Source organism: Saccopteryx leptura, chromosome 11 (assembly GCF_036850995.1).
Source record: "Saccopteryx leptura isolate mSacLep1 chromosome 11, mSacLep1_pri_phased_curated, whole genome shotgun sequence".
Taxonomy (NCBI): domain Eukaryota; kingdom Metazoa; phylum Chordata; class Mammalia; order Chiroptera; family Emballonuridae; genus Saccopteryx; species Saccopteryx leptura.
In genome coordinates, this window is record NC_089513.1 from 43,496,180 (window position 1) to 43,513,278 (window position 17,099).

The 17,099-nt window shown below is 44.8% G+C and overlaps 1 protein-coding gene across 2 annotated transcripts in view; it reads right to left on the reverse strand.

Moving 5' to 3' along the window:
* Positions 1-1,437, reverse strand: part of NPC1 (NPC intracellular cholesterol transporter 1) — a 55,540-nt gene extending 54,103 nt beyond the window's left edge. The window contains exon 1 of one of the 2 annotated variants that reach the window (XM_066353434.1): positions 1,214-1,437. In XM_066353434.1, the coding sequence (XP_066209531.1) occupies positions 1,214-1,270 (57 nt within the window). In that variant the 5' untranslated portion in view covers positions 1,271-1,437. The remainder of the gene's footprint in view (positions 1-1,213) is intronic. The other variant, XM_066353435.1, reaches the window with a different exon arrangement.
* Positions 1,438-17,099: the final 15,662 nt, after the last annotated feature.

Here is a 17,099-nt window from a genome sequence, read left to right on the forward strand (position 1 = left end):
GCTACTATTTCTTGAGTTTTTACTAAAGTGATGAGGTCTCTCCATATATCATGCTACTTAACAACACTAATAATCCTATGAGGTATTGTTTATTTTCAGAAAAAGCTGATGCCCGAAATATCAATGTGCTCAAAGCCATTCATCCCTTTTTTCCAAAATGTCTTCTTGAAACTTGCTTTCTTCGCTGCCCCTCGCAGGTGCACACTGCTGGGGTCCCTCGCATACACATACAAGAGGGAGGAGCCATAGCTCTCCTGTCTCCTGGGCCTTTCTTTACTGACTGGGTCAGCATCTCCCATCTACTTCTGAGAACTACACAGAAGTTTAAGGAGAGGTTTATCTGGTCCCGGGAAAACCCTCAATCTGCCTCCCTGTGACTCACTACCCTCTCACTGCCCACACTCCTATATGTGGGCACAAGGGCACAGGATTCCCAGAGGTCACTCTTTCATCCCGATCTGGCTTAATCAGCATTATATCCTGTGACGTCCCCCTCACCCTGCTCTCCCCGCTCCGTCCCCCAAGTTTTCAAAGAGAAAACTGTAGCCACAGAAACAGCAGTGTGACAAAGCTGACCCAGGGAGTCAGGCACCGATTTCAGGCCCCATTCTGTGGCTAGGTAGTATTGTGACAAGGGCATATCACCCCCAGATGGGCGTCAGTTTCCAAAGAGAAAGGGAATTGGTAAGAAGCAACTTGCGCTCTTTTGAAGACCAAAGTACCTAGGACTGTTCCAATTTGGTGCTTGACGAACTGTTTCCTTTCTTTACCTCGCCTTACACCTTTACAGGAGGAGACAAGGAAATAAAGGGGTAGGAGCTTCTAAACAAATCTATGAAGAGTTCGTATGTATGTGGCAGAATTAAAAAAAAAAAAAGTCAGGTTAAATAAGATCTCTATCCCTCTCTACTGACTGTCGTCCTTCCTTCGGATCCCACATCCCCAACCCAGAAATTAGGTGACCACAGCTGAAATGAGCTCCAAACAGGCCAAACCAGTAGCTCCCAGTTGCCACCCTCTTTCTGATCGCAGGGAAAAGTGCGTGGCCGGAGAAAGAATCCGGAGAGGTGGGGTTCTCCCAGGACTCCATCGTTACAGCAACTTCCCCAGGACCAAAGCGCTGGACCTGCGCCCCTGCACTGCCTGCCGCTCTCCAGCATCGCTGCCCCGCCTCGTCCCCCACAGCCCACCCGGGTGCCCGGCGGCCGCTCACCTGCGCAGGGCACAGCAGCAACAGTAAGAGGCCCAGGGCCAGGCCGCGCGCACTCATGCTGCCGCTGCGCGGGGTTGCGGACTCAGCTCGGCTCCGCTCAGCTCGGCTCAGCTCGGCTCAGCTCGGCTCGGATCCGTTCGGCTTCGCGTCACCGGCTCTCTCAGAACCCGGCGCCAGCCGACAGAGGGAAAAGAACTCAGCGGCGGAGGGCTACGCGCGCAGGTCAGGAAGAACGAAAGCGTCGCAAGCTCCACCCCTTTCTGGGCGTTGCCGCTGCCACCACGCCCAGGGCCCGTTTTGGGGGGCGGGGCTGGTCTAGGGGGCGGGACGGGACAGCGGCCACGCCCAGGACCCGTCTTGGGGGCGGGGCCGGTCCAGGGGGAGGGGCGGGGCGGGGCCTAGCAGCGCCCTGAGTGTAATCAGACTCAACGATGTCACAGCCCGCCGTCTCCCAGAGCGCCTGCTCTGCACTTTTCTGGCCTGTTCCCGCTGGGGCCCGGCGTGGGTCAAGGGACTCCCAGACCAGGGCAATTTAACTTCTGGAATCCATGCTGGGAGAATATTTCTGGAGCTATACCGACCGTGTAGTTTCATGCTTTAAATCAGGGGTCTCAAACTCAACTCAGCATGTGGGCCGCTGAGCAAGATCACAGCCGTTGGGCGGGCCGCACTAGGTCTACAAAAGGCAACTGTTATGCAACACTTTTCTCACTGCAGTTGAAAACAAAAAAAAAATCAGTACAACAAGCACAATCGTACATGCAGTTTACTCTGTCACAAAACGACCAGAAACTGTAATTCGCATCACAACTGCTGTTAACTAAGCTAATATCTAGCTAGGATGCTAGAGAAATGAAAAATACAAGTAGGCCCCTAGGCTTACTTAATTTTATCCAAAATATTTTGAACTTCGTGGATTAGTCTGCGGGCCGCACAAAATTGTTCGGCGGGCCGCGAGTTTGAGACCCCTGCTTTAAATGAATGTCTCTCCCTTTTGTCTTTTTCTTTGGTTGGGGATGGCGAGGTTTTAACCAATGGGAGTTCTGGGAGGCTGTTTTTCATAGTGAAACCCTCATTCCTCAGGGGAATACGTATTTATATTAGGTCCGAGTACCACTCCGATCAAATTCTCCCAAACCCAGTTTCCCAAAAGAAATCCATGCCCGGGCACTTCTAGCGAAACCAGGCGGTGCGGCGGCGCTGCCTGACGGTGTAGGGATCCGAGAGCGCGAGGGGCGGAGCGCGGCGGGGATGCCTCTGAGTCACCCAATCTCGGTTTCCGTCCGCTCCGCCCCTGTCCCGAAAAGCGCTGGAACCGCACCATCTGCTGGTGATGCCGAGCGGGGCAGAGAACCTGAGGCAGTTTGTGGGATGGGACTAGAATCCATTTCTGAGTTCTAGGTGAAGTAAAGAAACACAAAAATAAAAGTGTCCTTGTATTTTTGTTTTGTTTGTTTGTTTTTGCCTTGCCTCTTTATATTATTATAATCTTTTTGGACTTGCACTTATTTTTATTCTATGAATTTCTGATAACATTACCCCTCAGATTTCAATTATTGAGACCACTCATAAGCATCAGCCATTTCCATTTTGAAGTTAAAGAAATAGAGGTAAGGACCTCTTCTCTCCACAGTGGACTCCAATTTACATGGAAAAGACTAAATATCCATCAGCAGCAATGCTCAAACTCAGTCCTAGCTAGACCATGATGTGAATAACATTCTCTTCCCTACTATAGACAGCTATTATCTTGCCTCCCCACCCAAGATGTTCACCTGCCTGACTGGGCACTGAAACTACAGGGATGTCCTCTGGACCTTCCACGATGACCTCCTGGCTCTCGTCCAACTGTGTGTTCTCCTGCTTCTAGTAATTGCACTGATGATAAAGTGTGTTACAGATGTGAACTAGAAGTGTTGTCATTGAATCAGCATCAGCATTATCTGGGAACCGGTTAGAAATGCAAATTTATGGGGTTCCACCCTGGAGACACGGAATCAGAAACTCTGGGGATGAGCCCAGATTGGTTTTAACCAGCCGTCCAAGTGGTTCCAATGCACACTCAAAGTCAAGAACTACAGCTGTAATGTATTTCCTGGATAATGGATCCTCGTGGGTTAGCCTTCCAATTTTAGCAAAGTCCCTATGGAGAAAACAAACAAAACCCTTACAAGGCCCTGGCCTGTTGGCTCAGCTGTAGAGCGTTGACCTGGTAGGTAGAAGTACTAGGTTCGATTACTGACCAGTGAGAAGCGACCATCTGCTTCTCTCTCTTTCTCCCTCTCCCTCAGTCATAGCTTGAATGCCAAGTAAACTTGGTTCCAGGTGCGGAGGATGGCTGACTCCACGGCCTCACCTCAGGTACTAAAATAGCTCAGTTGTGGAGCAACAGACCAGTAGCCCCAGATGGGCAGAGCACCGCCCTGGCAGGGGGCTTACCTGTGGATCCCAGTCAGAGCGCATGTGGGAGACTGCCTTCCGCCTCTCACTTAATAAAAAACAAAACAAAAAATCTTTACAAAATAATGTGAGTAAAAAAAATTTTAAGCACCATATAAAATATTTCTGTGATGGGCAGAAATTCTGACGCCTCATAAAATATGTTTACCAGTCACAAAACAGTAACAAAGATCTTTTAAGCATATATATATATTTGCTCTGGTCTGTCTTTCGTACAGGTTCAACAAATGCCCAAAAGCCTAGGGTGTGTGTGTGTGTGTGTGTGTGTGTGTGTGTGTGTGTGTGTATGTATGTTTTTTTTAGGGTATATTTTAAAAATATATATGAAGGGTGAGAGACAGAGAGGGGAAGGGAAAGAGAGAGAGAGAAACATCAATTCACTGTTCCACTTAATTGTTCTATTTAGTTGTGCACTCATTGATTGCTTCTCCTACTTGCCCTCTCCTGGGATGGAACTCATGACCTCCACTAGGATGACACTCTATCCACTGAACAACCTGGTCAGACCTAAACTCTCCTATTTCTAAGTGACATTTTTTTTCCTGATAACAAAGAAATCCATGCTAATGGCTAAAACTTTGAAAATACACAGAAATTGAGAGAAAAGAACAAAACCGCATTTATAATTCCACTATTACGGATAATCTGTGTCACGTTGTGGCGTATTTTTCTCCTTCTATGAAAATTGTTTCAACATGCTCAGATCCTAAGAAAGATACTTTTTTCTTGTTTGTTTAAATACTTAATACCACCACCATTAAATACACCATTAAATACTGATTACATAACAACAAACGACAAAACGAGAAAAAATGAAATTATTAGAAATATGCGTCTTTATGAGTATGCAAAAATATCCCCCCCAACAGAGTTCTATGAATTTGAAAACATATCTATAATATATGGACTTTTCAAACAAGTGGAAACATACAGTATACATTTTGCAGCTTGCGTTTTTATATTTAGCAATATGCTTTATTAGCAATTTTTTTAAATGAGCTTTACCGGATTTCATAATATGTACATAACGTTTCTGAAGCCAATAATGTAGGTCAGTCTCAGAACAGAGCCTAAGTCAATGAAATGTAGTTCACCAACCAACAAATATTTCAAAATAATTCCCCTCAAATTGCCTTTCTGGTACAGTGAAGGGTTTGTATGGTTCCAGTAATACCGCATAAATTTACCTTTCCTTTTCTATATGCTTCTTCACCTTCCTGAGCTTGTCTGGAGTCCACAAAGCTTTGAATCTTTCTGTGCCTCTGCATTCCTCATGGTTCTGCACCACAGAAGTCTAAACACTGTTCTACATTTCCTTTAGGGAGGGAGATGGGGAACATTGACCCAACACAAAATTCTTTTTACTTAGCAGATGGAGGGGAAAGTTTGGTTTGTTACTTTTGTTGCTGGAAACAATGATGCAATGAACATTCCTGCACCTAAATCTTTGCAATTATATACAAATAGAACTGTTGGGGAAATTGACATATTATTGGATCAAAGGAAATAAGCATTTTAGTTTTGATAATTACCAAATTGCCCTCCAAAGAGATGGCAATTTACACCTTTACTAAAAACATATGGAAGTACCTGATTCTACCTTCTTGCCAACACTTACCTTTGCCATTCTGCTAGGTGAAAATGGCATCTGTGATTTTACTTCATAAAATATTGTGATGCTTAATTTGTATTTTATTAATTATAAGGGAGATTAAGAATCTTTTCATACACTTAGAAATTACTTTATTTCTTTTTTTTTTTGTCTTCTTCATTTTCTAGTAGTTTTTTCCATAACTGTAAAAGCTCTTTATTTATTAAGAAAATTAACCTATCAGTCCATATGTATTGCAGGGTTGTTTTTTTTTTTACTAATTTACAAGTTTTCAGTAATATAAGAATTATTTCATGTTTTCCTCTAGAGTTTTAATGATTTCATGAAAATAATAATCCATCTGGGATTACTTTGCCATAAGGAGTGAAATAAGGATCCAGTTCCCTTCCTCCCCCCAGAGCCCAGGCAACCACATGGATACCTGCTCATCTTAAAGTCATCATTGGGTTTGTTTGTTTGTTTGTTTGTTTTTTGTATTTTTCTGAAGCTGGAAACGGGGAGAGACAGTCAGACAGACTCCCGCATGCGCCCGACCGGAATCCAGCCGGCACGCCCACCAGGGGCGACGCTCTGCCCACCAGGGGGCGATGCTCTGCCCCTCCGGGGCATCGCTCTGCCGCGACCAGAGCCACTCTAGCGCCTGGGGCAGAGGCCAAGGAGCCATCCCCAGCGCCCGGTCCATCTTTGCTCCAATGGAGCCTTGGCTGCAGGAGGGGAAGAGAGACAGAGAGGAAGGAGGGGGGGGTGGAGAAGCAAATGGGCGCTTCTCCTGTGTGCCATGGCCGGGAATCGAACCCGGGTCCCCTGCACGCCAGGCCGATGCTCTACCGCTGAGCCAACCGGCCAGGGCTCATCATTGGTTTTTGTGTTGCCAAATCGAAGGATAACACATTTGTTCTCATCTCACCTGACCTCTTAGTAGCATTAAACACAGATGACTACACTGTCCAACATAAAACATATTCTTCTTTACCCCTCACTTTCCTGGGTTACCTCATTGGCTAAGCATCTACCACATTTCATCTTCTAGACTAGGGATGTGCTCTGATCACTATAGTCATGTTAATAAAATTTTGTTACAATAAAATAACTTTAGTTTCTTCTAATATAGAAGCACTTTTTGTCTTCTGCTGGCTTGAAAATTTCAGAGTAGACAGTGATTCAAGTGGGCAAAGAAAAAAACGCCTAAGTTCTAGTGGATAGGGGAGATTGTTGCATGACACGACTGCTGTCTGTTAAGCAAGATGGACCTGGGCTAGATGGAGGTTGCCTCCTGCAAATCTTGCTTAGAGACCGTCTAATTCTGACTGATGTTCATTCTGACATAAATCAGTACCCTCTCTTGCCTCCCTCTATGTACTGGTTCTTGGGACAGATGGTTGTCATGACCTAGTTAAGCATGTAATTTCCTGTATCTGGTAGCATTCATGTGCTAGTACCCATGACTGTCCCCTCCACCCCTTTGGTACATGCCAAGTGAAGTTAGGATTTATTGATATTTCGTATTGCAGCCACCCAAGACATACCCAGATGTAAGTTTCCATCAATAAACTCTACATAATTACCAGGCTGGAGTGGCAGGACTCTTTCCTCAGTCTTACCCTGACCTCTGCTTACAGACAGAGATTCTCAGTCCTGGGGCTTTCCCCTGGATCTGCATGTAGGAACACTACTGCACAGATTGCAGGCTCGCCTCATTTCTTTTTTTATTTATTTTTTAATTTTTTGTATTTTTCTGAAGTTGGAAACGGGGAGAGACAGTCAGACAGACTCCCGCATGCGCCCGACCAGGATCCACCCGGCATGCCCACCAGGGGGCGATGCTCTGTTGCATCCAGAGTCATTCTAGCACCTGAGGCAGAGGCCACAGAGCCATCCTCAGCGCCTGGGCCAATTTTGCTCCAATGGAGCCTTGGCTGCGGGAGGGGAAGAGAGAGACAGAGAGGAAGGAGAGGGGGAGGGGTGGAGAAGCAGATGGGTGCTTCTCCTGCGTGCCCTGGCCGGGAATCGAATCCGGGACTCCTGCACGCCAGGCCGACGCTCTACCATTGAGCCAACCGGCCAGGGCCCTTGCCTAATTTCTAACTTGAAAGCTGAAGTTCAATAATAGGAAATAGAGATAACTCTGGGTCTTCGGGGTACTAGGATGTGACTGACTTCACCTGATGATTCCTGAGCCTGTTGCTGATGGGCTGATGTATCTGATCCTTCTTCACTTTGCTTACTTGTATTTTTTTATTTTACTTTGCTTTTCCCATTGTAGACTGGGTGACTTAAGCAAAAGGTGTATATCTTTATATCTATGTTTCTGGAGGCTGAGAAAGAAGTGTAAGAGCAAAGTATCCATTAGTTCAGTTTCCAGTGAGGAACCCATTTCCTGGCTTAGAGAGGGCTGCCCTCTCATCATGTACTCTCTCGATTTGTCCCTGGTGCCTGTGTGTGCAGGGGGATCTGCCTTTGTCTTTCTATAAAGTCACCAATCCTATTGGATTAAGGCCACACCCTTATGGCCTCATTTAACCTTAATTACCTCCTAACAGTCCTAACTCTAAATACAGTTACATGAGGGTTAGGTTAGGGCTTAAATGGTGAATTTGGGGGGACAGAGTTCAGTCCGTAGCACCCCTCCTTTTGCTCAGGGCTGTATTATGACTTGTGGGCACCAGGCACCTTTGCCTTTGGGGACCCTTCCTTCTTCAAAAAAACAAAACGAAACAAAAAACTACTTACAATTATATTTTGTAACTGCATTGGTATGAAGACAAATATAATCTAGGCTGGTTTCATTATTATATATTAATTATTATTATATTCTTATTTTCTTCTGATTTTAGATGAAATTGAAATTAAAATATTTTCATGGGACCTTAAAAAGTATCAGGGGGCTCTGGGCACTGTGCCTACTGTACTTACTGTGCCTAATAGAGAAGTTAGACCTGTTTTTGATGCCAGTGCCATAAACTTCCCATAGTATTCACAGACATTGCAAGTTTTGCTCAGAGACTGCCCCAAAAAGATGCAGGAACAGCAGCTGGAGCTGGCCCTAGAAGGACACCTGTGCATAGTGTGGAAAAATGACCAGCTGAACATAGAGAACAGGAGTACAGGACCAGCTCACACCTCTCTCCCTTTGTCAGGCTACATACTGCCAACACATTTTGGTAAAATACAGGAATCCTTGAGTTAATATTTCTGCCAAACTCTAGGGCAGTGGTTCTCAACCTTTCTAATGCCGTGACCCCGCAATACAGTTCCTCATGTTCTGGTGACCCCAAACCAAAAAATAATTTTGGTGGCTACTTCATAACTGTAATTTTGCTACAGTTATGATTTGGAATGTAAATACCTGATATGCATTATGTATTTTCTGATGGCTTTAGGCGACCCCGCTGGGGTCGCGACCCACAGGTTGAGAACTGCTGCTCTAGGGAGTTTTAGATTATTTTTGAGAACCTCTTTTTGGTAACAGACTTTTTTCTTTTTTATTAATATTCAACGCATAAATTATACAAAGCTTACATGTATAGTTGAGTTTTTACATATTGTACACTTATATTAGTTATCTAGTACATCATAAATTATCTAAAAATGTAGTATATTAAAAGAACAAATGTTTATTATTTCACAGTTTCTGTTAGCCAGGGTTTTGGTCATTCTGTCTCAGGTTCCCTCATGGGCTGTGATCAAGATGTCAGCCAGGCTGCTGTGATCTGGAGGCCGGACTGGGGCTGGAGAAGCTGCTCCCAGGCGGGCTGGCGGGAGGTCTGTGCCTCGCTCCCCAGGTGGGCTGCTCTGTGGGCTGCTCAAATGTCCTCAGGACTCGGCAGCTGGCTTCCTCTCGAGTGAGATCCAAGAGAGAACAGGCAGTCACATGCGTTTTATGATCAGTCTCTAAAGTAAAACGCCATCACTTTTACCATATTCTGCTGATGACACAGACCAGGCCCAATACAGTGCAGGATGAGGACTATCCAAGGACAAGAATAGCAGAGGAGGGGAGCAATGGGGGCCGTCTTGGAGGCTGGTTACCACAGCCCAGGTAGCCACCACTGAGAAAAAGTACACAGCCTTTTCCCAGTATCATCCCTCTCCTCCAACTGAGAGGTGGCCACTATTCTGACTTCTGTCACCATGGCTCAATTTTGCCTGTTCTTGAACTTCATGTCAATAGAATCATGCTCCATTTTGTCTGGTTTCTTTACTCAACATTCTGAGATGTGTGGATGTGAGAATCATTCTCATTTCTCATAGCAGTTCATCCTTTTTTATTGCTCAGTATTATTCCATGATAGAAAACTACCATTTCAGACATTTGGCTTGTTGCCAATTTTGACTATTACAGAGTTATGAACATTCTTGTAGATGTCTTTTGTTTGAAATATGCACTCAATTCTCATGGGTTCTGAAATAGACTTTTAAAACTCTATACTTAAGCAAGCTAGTTGTCACTGAGATCTTCATTTAAAAGAGTTTACAGCTACAAGTTGTGACTTTGGTGCCAGTGGTTCTGACTGACTCAGAAATGGGGTACTGTTGGTCAAACTTACAGTAAAATAGTATTCATTCTAGTAAGTATACTTGATTTGGTGATTAACACAGTCGTGGGTTATGTTGGAACTTTCACTCAGATACAATGCTACCAGCTTGGGGATAACTTGAAACTTATTCAGTGTTTCACAATGGTGTTCTCTTCTTTGGAGGATTCAGTCACATGACACAATTTCTTTTGCCTGGAGTGGGTTTTGGTCTAACTTTCTAATAAAGGGAGTCTAGCTCTAATAAACTGAAGACTTCCTTTCTTAGGCTATTCTTACAAGTCCAACTGCAGGAAGTGGGGAGAACAATAAAATTTCCCTCATTAAAACTTAGAGGGTCAAGCCTTGGCCAGTTGGCTCAGCAGCAGAGCATCAGCCTGGTGTGTAGAAGTCCCAAGTTTGATTCCCAGTCAGGGCACACAGGAGAAGCAACCATCTGTTTCTCTACCTCTTCTTCTTCTCTCTCTCTCTCTCTCTTCCCCTCTCGCAACCATGGCTCAAAGAGTTTGAGCAGGTTGGCTCTGGGTGCTGAGGATAGCTCCATGGCCTCACCTCAGGTGCTAAAAATAGCTTGGTTGCTGAGCAACAGAGCAGCAGCCCCAGGTGGGCAGAGCATTGCTGGGTAGGAGGCTTGCTAGGTGGATCCTGGTTGGGGTGCATGTGGGAGTCTGTCTTTGCCTCCCCACCTCTCATTATATATATATATATATATATATTTTATTTATTCATTTTAGAGAGGAGGGAGGGAGGGAGAGAGAGAGAGAGAGAGAGAGAGAGAGAGAAAGGGGGAGGAGCAAAAAGCATCAACTCCCATATATGCCTTGACCAGACAAGTGTAGGGTTTTGAACCGGCAACCTCAGTGTGCCCAGGTTGACGCTTTATCCACTGCGCCACCAGAGGTCAGGCACTCATTATATATATATCACAAAAATTTGGGAATATTTCAAAATGAATATGAAGCTATAAAATATCCCCTAATTTTTGTGAGCAGTATATATATTATAGAAAACAACTTAAGGGGGTTAAAACCCAGTTAGGGAGAGAAGAGGCTAAAGACGGGAGAAGTGATTCTTCCCGTCTCTAGAAAGTGTCAGGAGAGGCTTCACAACCAAGCCTAGCAATCACAACTAAAATTATTTCAAGACAACCATTTATTTTAATTTAACATTAGCTCCAGGTCCTGACTAGTTACTGGGAACAGTCATCCTTATCCTCTTCAACATAGGGCTAGAGTTTTTTGGGACTGAATAAGCTCACCAAGGCCAAAGTGTGGAGCAAAAGGTAAGTGTAGAATCAGTGTTAGGTGGCCAGCCCTTGTGTTATATGGCCACACTTCTTCAAGGGGCTCGCGGCCCACTCTCTTCTCCTCCGGATTTTCCCCTTCCTTGATATGTTTCACTTCCCACTCCTGTCTATTTCACCTCATTTTTGCTAGCTTCCCTTTTTGCTTCAAGTTCTTTCTCAATTTTTCCTCTCGAGTCTCCCTCTTGCATCCCATGACTTCAACCATAGCTTCTACATCGATGATGCCCCAAGTCAGTAACAATCTTGTCCTAAACATTAGCTGATCTTTACAACTGCCTTCTGGGATCTATTTCACACATTCTTCAAACTAAGGATGTCCAAAACTCTCTCTCTCCCTGACTCCACCCTGAACTCTTCCCTGTTTCCTAACACAGCTATCAGCACCATCCACCACGTGAATCTTGTGTGTGGGAAAGAGTTAACTCAGCAGACCTGAGACTGCTATCCTTAGAAATTTTTGCTTACAGGTTGGCTGTTGGTTGGCATCTGAGGACTTGGCTGTCAAACAGTTCCCTACATTGATATAAAACTTTCCCTAAATGACAGTGGCTCACTGTGCCTACATTGTTTGTACAAACAATGTGGTTTATGCTGAATGCCTGTTTTCCTTCTGGAAGTCTGGGATTTTGGTAAATGCTAAGGAGAGGGTGCCTATGTGCCCAGTTCTCAATGAAAAGCTGGGGTGAGTTTCTAATGAGCTTCCCTAGTAGACAACACTTCACAATGTTGTCACAACTTGTTGCTAGAGGGATTAAACTCATCCTGTGACTCCGCTGGAGAGGACTCTTGGAAGCTTGCACCTGATTTCTTCTACCTTTGCTTCATTTCCCTATCCCTTTGCTGATTTTGTCATACTGTATATCCATTTGCTGTCATCTTAGCCATGAATATGACCATATGATGAGCTCTGGGAGTCCTCCTAGCAGACTACCCAAACTGGGAGCAGTCTTAGGGGTCCCCTGCATAACTTAGTATAATTCCTAACTCTCATTTCTTCCTTACCTTCTATTTTCAATTAATCACCATCACCAACTATTATTAGCTCTACCTCTAACTATTTTGAAAAATATGTCCTGTATTCTCCACCCTTACTGCCTCTGTGATTCCACCTAGGCACTACTCTCCCCTTTTCCACCCCAAAGACTTCAAAACCCAAAGGCTGGTGGGCAGCACCGAGCCAACACTAAGAGGCAGGTAATCTCTCAAAGTCTGCTTCCTCAGCAGCAAGACAGGGATATTAACCGTGCCTATTTCATAGGGTTGTTGTCAGGGGTAAATGAGAAGATGCATATAGACTTTATGAGATTATCTATGTAAGTGCTTAGCACGTTACAATCCTTCAGCAAATATTATCTGCTCTTTCTTTTTCTTTTTTTTTTTTTTGTATTTTTCTAAAGCTAGAAACGGGGAGTGACAGACAGACTCCCGCATGCGCCAGACCGGGATCCACCCGGCACGCCCACCAGGGGCGATGCTCTGCCCCTCCGGGGCGTCGCTTTGCCGCGACCAGAGCCACTCTAGCGCCTGGGGCAGAGGCCAAGCAGCCATCCCCAGTGCCCGGGCCATCCCTGCTCCAATGGAGCCTCGGCTGCGGGAGGGGAAGAGAGAGACAGAGAGGAAGGAGAGGGGGAGGGGTGGAGAAGCAGATGGGCACTTCTCCTGTGTGCCCTGGTTGGGAATCGAACTGGGGACTTCTACACACCAGGCCGATGCTCTACCACTGAGCCAACCGGCCAGGGCCTATCTGTTCTTTCTATTGTTATTAATAATCTGCTCACTCCACCTGTGAGACTCAGCCAGTTCTAGCACAAAACCATTCTGCTAGGAATGAGGACCTGAGTTTCTCACTCCTATAATATGCAGTGCAGGCTCACCCCAAAATGCAGGCATCTCTGTCAGGTTCCAAGCAGCCTGGATTTGGGGGTGCTCTTGTCCTGGTTAGGTGTCCTAGCATGGGGCAACGATGAAACAGCTTTCTTGGGGTTGCAACAGGGCAGATGGTGCAGGGAAGGAAGCCAGGATGGCCATGGAGTTTTCTAGATTCCTGATGTTACTGCCACAAATATTTGTTTCCTAAACAAGAAGCTGTGCAAAACCATCAGCTATTTCAGAAGAAAAAGCCAGGAACATCATAGACAATAAACTAGAAATTAAGACATTCTCTCTCACACACACAGAATCAAAATGTGAAGAGATAGACATGTTAATAGTACGGGGGAACCCTTTCACAATGTATACAAGCATACCTTGGAGGTATTGCAGGTTTGGTTCCAAACCACTACAATAAAATAAGACATAATCTTCTGGCTGGCAAAGGGTCTTGCCTTCAATTTATAAAAAACACAATATCCATGAAGTACAATAAAATGAGGTTTGCCCATGTCAAGTCATCACAATGTACAATTAAGAGTTTCTATCTTTATTTTTATTATTATTATTTTTTTGAGCAAGGAAAGGGGAGAGAGAGAGAAAGAAAGAGAGAAATGCATCAACTAGTTGTTCCACTTAGTTGCGCCATTGATTGCTTCTCATATGTGCCCTGACCAAGGCTTGAACTAGAGACCTCAGGCTCAAAGCGGTGTCCTCGGGATCAGGCTGGCAACCCTGGGATCAGTGACCCCAGACTCAAGCTCGAGACCCCAGTGCCCCAGGACCACGCTCTGTCCACTGTGCCATGGGCCAGGGCCAAAAGTTTCTATTTTTAGTGTCTTCCGTGATTATCCCAGGAATTTTTGTCTGAATAAAATATCTTTTCAATCATTATAAAAGTTATCTACAGCCCTGGCCGGTTGGCTCAATGATAGAGTGTCAACCTGGCTTGTGGAAGTCCTGGGATCAATTCCCAGTCAGGGCACACAGGAGAAGTGACCATCTGCTTCTCCACCTCTCTCCTCCTTCCTCTCTCTCTCTCTCTCTCTCTCTCCTCTCTCTCCTCTCTCTCTTCTCTCTCCTCTCTCTCTCTTCCCTTCCTGTAGCCATGGCTCGATGGGCTCAAGTGAGTTGGCCCCGGGCACTGAGGATGGCTCCATGGCATCCGCCTCAGGCACTAAAAATAGCTCTGGTTGCAACAGATCAAGGGCCCCAGATGGGCAGAGCATCGCCCCCTAGTGGGCTGGCTGGGTGGATCCTGGCCTGGGCACATGTGAGAGTCTGTATCTGCCTCCCCTCCTCTCACTAAAAAAAAAAAAGGGAGAGAGAGAGAGAGAGAGAGAGAGAGAGAAAGGGGCCTGACCAGGCAGTGGTGCAGTGGATAGAGCATCGAACTGGGATGTAGAAGACCCAGGTTCGAGACCCTGCTTGAGCGTGGGCTCATCTGGTTTGAGCAAAGCTCACCAGCTTGGACCCAAGGTCACTGGCTCGAGCAAGGGGTTACTCGGTCTGCTGTATCCCCACAGTCAAGGCACATATGAGAAAGCAATCAATGAACAACTAAGGTGTCACAATGAAAAACTAATGATTGATGCCTCTTATCTCTCTCCGTTCCTGTCTGTCTGTCCCTATCTAACCCTCTCTCTGACTCTCTCTGTCTCTGTAAAAAAAAAAAAAAAAAAAAAAAGACTATCTTCTAATTTCAAAATTATATTCCATGGTTACTGACTTAAAGAAAAAGCTTAGAGCCTGACCTGTGGTGGCGCAGTGGATAAAGCATCGACCTGGAAATGCTGAGGTCACCGGTTCGAAACCCTGGGCTTGCCTGGTCAAGGCACATATGGGTGTTATATGGGTGTTGATGCTTCCAGCTCCTCCCGCCCTTCTCTCTCTCTGTCTCTCCCTTTCCTCTCTAAAAAAAAAAAAAAAAGAATAAATAAATAAATAAATAAATTTTTTAAAAAAAGAAGAAAAAAAAAGAAAAAGCTTAGAGTAACACTGCAAGTTGTTAAAATAGTCTTTTGGATTTACATTTCCCACTATTTTAACAGGTATTTACATAGAACAATGGCTGGAAACCAGAGCAGAACATAAACAAAAAAAACCGAAAGATATGTTTTTAAATAACAGAAATAGCATCAGTGTTTATTATGGCAGGTTATAGAAAGAAGGTGTAATTTTTTTTTTTTTTTTTTTTTACAGAGACAGAGAGAGTCAGAGAGAGGGATAGATAGGGACAGACAGACAGGAATGGAGAGAGATGAGAAGCATCAATCATTAGTTTTTTGTTATGACACCTTAGTTGTTCATTGATTGCTTTCTCATATGTGCCTTGACCATGGGGCTACAGTAGACCAAGTAACCCTTTGCTCGAGCCAGCGACCTTGAGTCCAAGCTGGTGAGCTTTGTTCAAGCCAGATGAGCCTGCAATTAAGCTGGCAACCTTGGGGTCTCAAACCTGGGTCATCCGCATCCCAGTCCAACGCTCTATCCACTGCGCCACCGCCTGGTCAGGCAAGAAGGTGTAATTTTTGTGTATGCAATTAAGCACTGACAAAGGCATTCAGACACCATTGATTTTTGATAGACAAAATGGCTACTCAGCCACCATCTTTTTTAAGAACAATGCAGTCCTGAGTGAGGAAGAAGGACTTGTTTACTCAGTAATCCAGCTCAGAACTCCCTTTAGCTGGATGCTGATAAGGGACGATTGATTCAGAGTGCAAACAGTTTTGAGGAACTGTGGCACCACTCCCAGCCAAAAACAGATGAAGCTATCTTGCAGCTGCCTTTGCCCGAGGCCTTTGACACATGTCACATCCCTATAACCCCTGCCCCATATCTCCCTCAGGGCCAACATGGCTTGGTCTGTGTCAGCTCACCTGCACCCAGATATTTTAAAATAAGTTTTCTTTTTGGAACACATTAGCTTCATGCTTTTGGTTTGGCCTGTGGTTTCCGCCATTCAATTATAAGGTGCATCAAATATAAATTTTGACACCCCTTCTCAAAGGAATAATTCAATAAAACCCAGGTTTTTTTTCTTGGAATCAATTAGCTCAAGAACATGCATAGATGAACACTTACTAATTACCAATAACAGTCTTTTATTACTTATACTTCTGCAATAGTAATAGCAACATATTATACTTGCATGTATCATATTTTATTCAAAGACTTCAAAGTTTGTATTAAGCGATGTGATACTGGAAGCTCAAGATTCCATAGCATGTTAAATCTACCTAGTTATGGTACAGAAAATAGATTCCCAATAATAGAACCAAGATAAAATCTCAAAGAAAGAAGCTTAAATTTCCTACGGTTTGTAATTTTTCTGAATTTCCAAATTGGCCACTTGTACCCTACCCTACCTACAATATAGACCAGGGGTCCCCAAACTACGGCCCGCGGGCCACATGTGCCCCCCTGAGGCCATTTATCCGGCCCCCACCGCACTTTCAGAAGGGGCACCTCTTTCATTGGTGGTTAGTGAGAGGAGCATAGTTCCCATTGAAATAATGGTCAGTTTGTTGATTTAAATTTACTCGTTCTTTATTTTAAATATTGTATTTGTTCCCGTTTTGTTTTTTTACTTTAAAATAAGATATGTACAATGTGCACAGGGATTTGTTCATATTTTTTTTTATAATCTGGCCCTCCAACAGTCTGAGGGACAGTGAACTGGCCCCCTCTGTAAAAAGTTTGGGGACCCCTGATATAGACTCTAGGTCAGGGGTCGGAAACCTTTTTGGCTGAGAGAGCCATGAACGCCGCCACATATTTTAAAATGTAATTCCATGAGAGCCATACAACGACCTGTGTACGGCACGCATTATCCAATAAAAATTTGGTGTTGTCCTGGAGGACAGCTATGATTGGCTCCAGCCACCCGCAACCATGAACATGAGCAGTAGGAAATGAATGAATTGTAATATATGAGAATGTTTTATATATATATATTTGTATTTTTCTGAAGTTGGAAACAGGGAGGCAGTCAGACTGACTCCCGCATGCGCCTGACCGGGATCTACCTGGCATGCCCACCAGGGGGCGATGCTCTGCCCATCTGGGGCATTGTTCTGTTGCATCCAGAGCCATTCTAGC